An 8,460-nucleotide genomic window follows, 5' to 3' on the forward strand; every position below is an offset into this window, starting at 1 on the left:
CACGCGTGCGTTGCTATAGGGCAGTGTCCTTCATTCTTGACATTGAATATCTCTATATATTTTATTCATTATACTATAACTTTTCAATCAAAACATGTAAACAAATTTTAATGGTTTTACAGTATATTGGTTTTTTTAATGACATGAGCCCTAATTGAAATAATTGTTTGTTTTGCTCACGTTTTGCTGTGTGAACAATGTAACGTTATGCGAATGTCATCAAAGAGACAGGTTTAGCTAGCTTTAAAAGCTACGATTTTCTATTTAAGGAAACGCCTGTAACCAGTCAGGAATATGACAGTTGTTTGCATCTTTTTGTATGTGTTTGAGATTGTTTATTTAACATTGAAAAAGGCATTTCCGTGACATTATTTTATTTAATGTTTTACAGGGGGAGTGGGTGAAGTCACAAAAACATTTCTTGAAATCATCATTGAAGTCAACGTTGACTTTGATTGTTAATTGTGTTATACGGAACATTATATACCAGGCGGTTATTCAATCCAATCATTAAGGTTTTTGAAATTCTGATTTACACATTGACTGGCATACAAGTGAGAGGTTTAGCTGGGTGTAAAACCAGGTTTAATATTCAATTTTCTACCTACGGAAATGCCGGTACCAAGTCAGGAGAATGAAAGTTGTTATCTATTCGTTTGTTGTGTTTGTTATTTGTCATTTGATGTGGGACTTTTCATTTTGAATGTTAATCAGTTTTCATTATTTTCATATTTTATTTTAAATGTCCATTATTGTTCCATTATTATAATTGAATATTCGTTTAGATTCATGTTATTTTTTTTTTTATTTTTAAAAAACAAAGTGTTGAATTTGTTTTGTTTATCTATCTATCTATGGTTTCATTACTTCATTATGTAATCCCACAATGTGGCGCTTTCTAATCTCTAACGAAATAAGTGTGCGAAAAGATATCAAAGAGGATTTTATCGGAGCACAAAGCGAAAGCCGAACATACAATACCATGGCCAGAAATCACGCATAAAAAGCATCTACCATAGACTTCACCAGATAACGTTAAGGTTCATGTTGCTTCTTCCTCAATTTAGTATCCTTTGTTGTGTTTGTGTTCTCTCATATGCTTTTGTTTTGTTTTTTTAAAATGGCGTTGTCACATCATTTTCGACTAATGAGTTTTAATGTTCTTTTGGTATCTTTTGCCTCATTTTAGAATGATAAAATTCTCTGCATGTGGAAATGTTTTTCATAAGGTCCACTATGCTCTTCAACTTCTTTATTTTGACTTTTTGACATTTTTCATTGATAAGACTTTGGATAACGAATCTACGATGTGGTATAACATGTGTAAATAATGATAAGACTGGAACAATGTGGAAGCATATTTGGTTTTTATTATTCTAGTTCATACTATACTCTTCATCATGATATATTTTTTAAAGTGTGATGTTTGTCAAAAATATGCCGCAATTCCAAATTTCTTATTAAATTGTGTATGAATGTGTATTTCACGTAAGTGGTAAAAAATAGATTATCATATCTGTCAATCATTGAATGAATTATGTACAGAATATATATCAAAAGAGATGAGTACTGTGTTTATAATGACAAAAAAGAATTACACAATGTTACGTGAGGCAGTCAATTCAAGCGACGGTATGACCTGATTGTGTATACATATTTCAATAGAAACTACTCACTCTAAAATCTTCAAAACGTTTTGGAAAAGAAGTTCTCTCAAAGATAAAGACACATCATATCATACAACTGAATGAACACGCATCTGGCAACTTGCGAATGCCTTAAAAATTCTAAAATATGTTGTTTCTAAAAGGTTCTGTATCATAGATTCATCTTTTTACAAATTTGTTTTTTAATTTATTTTCTAGCATACAATCTCATAAATTAATACACCCGTGTTGTTTGCCGTGTCATGCTTAAAGAGGACAACAGATGTATTGTAAATATCGTCTGCCTCAGGACTGGAAGCTTCATACAAATAAATCAACAGTACATGTGTAGTAAATCAAGTAAACGACATTCTATGTATTCGTTAAAGGTTAAATGGCTATTTTTAAAAGGTTTATTTTTTATACTATAGTTTGTGCTGACTTTGCAGATTTCGTCGAATACTATTACAACAATTAGGGCATGAACATTGGAAAATTTAATTGATATCAAATATAAAAGGTATATGTAACTACTGTAATATTGGTGTACGAAATGTGAGTCAGCAGGGGGAGATTGTTTTAATTTGTTGAATACATCTAAATGGTCCTGTTACAATGATTTTTACCCTTTTCCTTTTTGGTGTCCTTTATAACTTGCTGTTTGGTGTGAGCCAAGTATCCGTGTGGACGACCGTACTTTGATCTATAATGGTTAACTTTATCAAAGTGATACTTGTATATATATTTGTTTAATTGGCACTTATATCACATCTTCTAATATCTACAAACAGTTTATTTTGTTCAAACTGCACAATACTAAAAATGAATAGTTTATGCGTTGTGAATTATCTAGAGTGAAACAAAACCAATGGAATATGTGTGTCAATGTAATAATGTCATGCCAATTTGAAAGTCAGAGGACAAAAGAGTCATCCGGGATATTTAGAAGTAAGTTTGTCGTAATCACATAAACTATGTCTATAAATAATTTTGACTATTTTTGTCTTTTTGTCTGTTTTATTTGTTTGACCAATGTACGGAACGTTAGAGTCACAATCATCGTATTCTGTTCTAGAGGTAGCTGGCATATTTTAGTTTCTAAAATGACCTACATGGAAGGCCAATAAAAACACAATGAATAATCGACAACAATATATAAAATAGTAAAATTTATTCTGAGAGTGCACTTGTATTTCTATAATAAAATTTTCACTAAGTGTAATTGAACAGCAAACTAACGTGTAATGTTGAACGGAAGCATTAAAAGTTGTAATATATGTATATCTTCCTTATTTATTATTTACAAGTGAGGTGAAAATGCACCATAGCAAAATAAATAAACACTTCATCACATATACAATGTATAAAAATATCACAGATAAAGCAGATTATCTCAATCGGTATCGGCAATTTCATTTGATATATGGGTGCAAAGATTTTTTACCCTAATTAAGTTTTTTTTATTATTTGAATGTCGTCTTCAACATTTTTTTTCGTAAATCATTCAAATTAAGGAATTAAATTTCAAACGATACATTTTTATAGATAAAGCATAATTGAAAAAGGTAACTAGTTTTTACACATTAAATATTTCTATGAATTCATTCTTAATCGATGCATATTATGTTCTTGTTTGTCTCCATGCAAGACAGTTGATTTTTTTCAACTGCAAATAACCACTAATATGAGCAACTACTTCGAAAGACTAGGCATTATAACCCCATTTCTATCCAAAAATATATAAGATTATTTTCATTTGCGCCTGTAAATAACAGCCAAAGCTTATTTCCAAATTCTTTTTGGTTCACATCACCGACTGCATAGGCAACCAACTGAAACCGTTTTATCCACAAATGTCCAATCGGACCGAAGTCCTTCTGGTAACATTGGATCTACAAATGGCAAAGGATTACTAGTTAGAACTTTGACGGTGTATAATATTGGATTGCATCTGCTATGGCCAAACCAACAATGTGTTGATATACATTTAGTTTCTCTTAAATGTCTAGGATAAACATTTTCCCCTAGATCTGTCCATTCGACTCGGGTTTCGCAATCACATGGTCTTTCCTCTAAACTTTCAGATCGTTTATCATAACTTTGTTCTTTTGTAAAATTCTTTGATAACTTTTTCAGCAATGTCATCGTATTTCCATTCGTACACCAAATCATTATCATCAGCAATACTAATCCTATCAGAATCTAAAACAAAGAAAAAATCGAAAATTGATACACAAATTTATCGAATATGTTGATTGTGCATATATTCATCATTCATTTAAGACGTGTCATGGTACTTTTTTTTTATTCCATATTCATGTATTTGGTTTAAAGTTATATTTGTTATTCTCATCAGATTTTGTCTAATGTTTAGTCCGACTCTTAATGTTCTGTCGTTGTTCTCCTGTAATATTTAATTCGTTTCCCTCAGTTTTAGTTAGTTACCCAATTTTTTTTTGTGTCCATAGATTTACGAGTTTGGAACAGTGGTATACTACTGTTGCCTTTATTAAGCATTTATTTCAAAACATTTCAAGAATGGTGTACTACATATAAAGTTATTCCGTTGCCTGCAAGTGTCAGTTGCAGTTTAAATGAATGGCCTTGTGCAGCAATCCGTATCTGATTCATTTTTATTAGCTCATTTTATAGCAATGACAAATTTACAAATCAAAGCTGAATGCTATTAATACAAATCTTTATTTGCAGATCAAAAATTTCATTTCTATTCGTTACCTTGAATAGTTGATTATTGAAGATTTGAACATCGGTAAATAACTGTCGCCTACATTTATGTTAATTGATAGAATGTAAGAATTTCTTTCTTCAAAATATATAAAACTAATGTCAGTCATAGCATATTCGTCTTCTCTTAGATCTAAATCATCAAAATATCCTCGAAAAAGTTATAGATCTGACATACCAGTCCGTAAATCCAAAGTTGATATATTAAATGTTAAGTTTGTATGAAGGGGAGTTATAAATTTGTCAAGAGCCGTCACATGCAGGATGTTTTCCCAGAGACTTACAGGTTTACAAAAGTTAAGTATTTCCCGAACGGATATTTGATACATTAGTTTGATTGACTTGTTAATGATAAATGACAGTAGAAATTTACGACTCATAACCAACTAAAAAAAAAACGATTACTCAACAAATGTTTCTAAAAAACAATGAAATTAGTAATTGAATTTTTCAAATTTGAAATAAAAAATAAATTTCTGTTATAAACTATTCTATAAAAATCGCTAATATGAATTGCTTTATACATAACATTCTTAAAAGCAATAACAGTAACTTGAAAAATCTTTGATATTGATTATTTGTTTTAAAAATTCCAGTTCTGTTTAAAAATTGTGTAAATTTTTTTGAGACGAAACCGAGTGTGTATCACTACTTATGATCAAATATGGTGATACACATGTAATACACACTGAAATGTATTATAATTCATCAAGTGCATCATTTGAAAATAGATTCATTGATACTTTTATGTATTATTTGATGCAAATGAACTTTGAGATCTCGAACAATTTGTATCCTGGAATAAATTAACAAACAATTTATCATTTAAAACGGGAGTTGTTGAAAGATGTTCAATTCTTGTATATCGACAACGTTACCATAGACCAAGATAATGAATACAAGTTAAGGGGCGCGGATTTACACAAAAAATTAGTGGGGTCGGGTACGTCACCATGTCAATTGTGTCTTTAAATGTATTCATTGCACGCGACATTATTTGACGAGAAGTTAAATATAGCAAAAGGCATAAATTGTATACAGCAGCCTAATGTCTATATATTAAAAGGTAATGAGTGTTAGTGTCGGTCAATTCATTATTTATGTTAAACTCTAACTTTGTTCTTTTACCAAGTAATGCATTTCCGGTAATATTGTTAAAAACTACACACTGTAATCTTTGTGATTTGCTCATTATATTTATAATAAACTCTATGAGCTTCCGTATTTGTGCTTAAGCAAAACAGATATAATAGATAACTGTCTAGTGTCTCAAGTTCATTAATTTCAGTCTAAATCATCAGTTGAAAAATCATTATTCTAAAAATGTGACGTATGTTTGCTCAAGGCTAATTGCACTTTTTCAGTAAAGTGAAAAGGACGCCAATAAGGTATCATCATTCTAAATTCCTTATTGATATAAATAGCAGCACTATTTTTGTTTAATCAGCTTTAACTTCCAAAAAATCTCTTTACATCCTGTTCAAATTTAATTAGTATTAGATTAATAGATCTAAGCCAAAATAAATTCATTTATTATTTTTCTTGTTTCATCTACTAAATAAAACTTACATGATGTAAAATAAGTTTACATCAGTAGTTTCTTGTTTTTTGTTTCAAAGAACGTTACCTTATAACATTCGGTGTAATGATTTGGTTAATGCATGTCTCAAGAGTTCGAAGATATTCCATACACGAACGAATAATGCATGTTTACTCATTTGCTCCATAGCATACAAACATAGCAATAGCATATATTGACTAGAGGTATATCCGGAGGGTTGCGTTTTCACTAAACACGTTTTAACCCTGCCGCATTAATGTGCCTGCACCAGATCATGAGCCTCTAGCCTTTGTTAGTTTCAAAAAAAATATTTTAATTTTAATTTATTTATATGTTTAGGAGCTATGTATGACATCTATTTTTTTAACTATACGATAAAAAAGAAGATGTGGTATGATTGCCAATGAGACAACTGTCCACCAGAGACCAAAATGACACAGACATTAACAACTATAGGTCATCGTACGGCCTTCAACAATGAGCACAGCCCATACCGCATAGTCAGCTATAAAAGGCTCCGATAAAACAATGTAAAGCAACTCAAACGAGAAAACAAACGGCATTATTTTAAATTCAAAAATGAACGAAAAACAAATATGAACACAAAAACAAACGACAACCACTGAATTACAGGTTGTGACTTGGGCAGGCACATACATAAATAATGTGGCGGGGTTAAACATGTTAGCGGCATCGTAACCCTCCCCTATCCTTGTACAGTGGTATAAAAGTACAACATAAGAACGAACTATAAAAATCAGTTGAAAGTGGACGTGGCCGGGTCCTTGTACATCCTGACAACAAAAAGACACTGGTACATTTGTTTGATTATGGCTATTTGAAGTATGCCTCCGTTTTGCGGGATTTTTACGATGTGTTGGGGAACCATTGGTGTCCTACGAATGTGTTGTTAATCTGTTGTCGGTTGCTGTCTCTTTGATACGTTTGCCATTTTAATTCTCAATTGTATTTGTTGTTAAAGCATCACTGCGACATATACATGAAACTTTGAAGAAAAAACACACAAGTAGACAAAATAGATCAATTTCGAAACCAACAGTTTACCGAAAGCTTCGATAGTTTTCATTTGATAACCTTGACTCAAAAGGAAACGGCTAGTATAATATGAAAGATATTTTAACTGTTTTGTTTGATAATCTTACTTTACTAATCGATATTATTAGTTAGATACACTTATTTTGGAACTATTTTTTATAGTTTTTTCATTAGATAAAGTACTCCTTGATCGACATTTAAGGGTTTTATTCTTATTTTGAATTATTGTTTTTGCTTTGATTCAATCTTATGAGCCAAGCCGTTCAGTAGAAGATGGACGTTCAGAACCGATTTGACATTGTGACATTCTTTAAATAATTTTTTTTGTCCTAAATTAATTCCTCAGTTTTCTTGGTTAATATATATTACACTTATCATTTTATGGAATACTATAGGTTTTTAGCGTATTCCCGTTATCACTGACATCTATGATACTCTGGATTGCAGCCGTCCCACTATTACCACTAAAACCACCTTTCATTATTTTTATATCACAATTATATTTAGCGTTTTTTTGGGGGATATTCAATTATTAAGCAATCGAAGATTTTATTTCTTTCAAAACTGACGTTATTCGGTAAGATACTATTTAACACTTATTATTGTCAGAATTTGCATTAAACAAATATCAATGTAATTATTTTTGTGTGTGCATTCAAAGAAATAATAAATTAAAATTATCTTTAACTTTAAGATTATTTTAGTTAAAATAATAAAAAAAAAAATCATAAGTCTTTTGAATTTTATCCAGACATCTTGTGTCACACTGCTATACAATTTTAATCTGACAAATTAAACAACAGGGAACAGTTTTATGCAGTGTTTTCATAATGAAAATATAACTAACTAGTAGATTATCGAGTGTTTAATAAACTTACCTTTTTCATTCTTGATATTTCCCTTGCATACACTACCTTTAATCACAACTAAGTAATGCATTCTTTAACTTATTTATACCCTACAAAACTGTGGAGGTTGGCGAATTGAGCAAAGACAATACATAATAGAAAAAGTAGAATTGTGTTATCTCATTAATCCAAATTTATTGATAATATATTAACGTAATATGTAATAAATTTGAGAAAGCCAATTGAATCCGTCAACAAATATTTCTCGTATAGTACTGTTCTAATATCCATGCTGTGGGCAAGTTCTAATATCGTGTTCACAGCTGTTTTGTGTTGTGTGGGTCCAATTGCATACAAATGCTCAGAACATATTTCATAAGTAAAAACAAACGAAGAACATGAAACATTACATAATAAATATTAGATCCATACAATGTAATGTTTTTAGGTGTAAATATGAACCTCTTTCTATGGACAATTTCCAGGTGTGCTAGAAATATCTAGAATTAAAAAGTAACTGGAAAAATATATAGTTATATCATAAAAATCTTCATTATCATTAATTGAAATCAAATATGCAATAATGAAGAATATTCTTACCAGA

General features: G+C 30.4%; 1 protein-coding gene across 1 annotated transcript; it reads right to left on the bottom strand.

The window, feature by feature from the left end:
* Positions 1–3,329: 3,329 nt before the first annotated feature.
* Positions 3,330–7,918, bottom strand: LOC134681609 (prothoracicotropic hormone-like). Its single transcript, XM_063541259.1, has 2 exons — positions 7,887–7,918; positions 3,330–3,848 (listed from the first exon to the last, which is right to left on the bottom strand). Exons 1-2 carry the CDS (start codon positions 7,893–7,895, stop codon positions 3,456–3,458), a joined length of 402 nt encoding a protein of 133 aa, XP_063397329.1. The 5' UTR covers positions 7,896–7,918; the 3' UTR covers positions 3,330–3,455.
* Positions 7,919–8,460: the final 542 nt, after the last annotated feature.

The sequence above is a fragment of the Mytilus trossulus genome, chromosome 8 (assembly GCF_036588685.1).
Source record: "Mytilus trossulus isolate FHL-02 chromosome 8, PNRI_Mtr1.1.1.hap1, whole genome shotgun sequence".
Lineage (NCBI taxonomy): Eukaryota > Metazoa > Mollusca > Bivalvia > Mytilida > Mytilidae > Mytilus > Mytilus trossulus.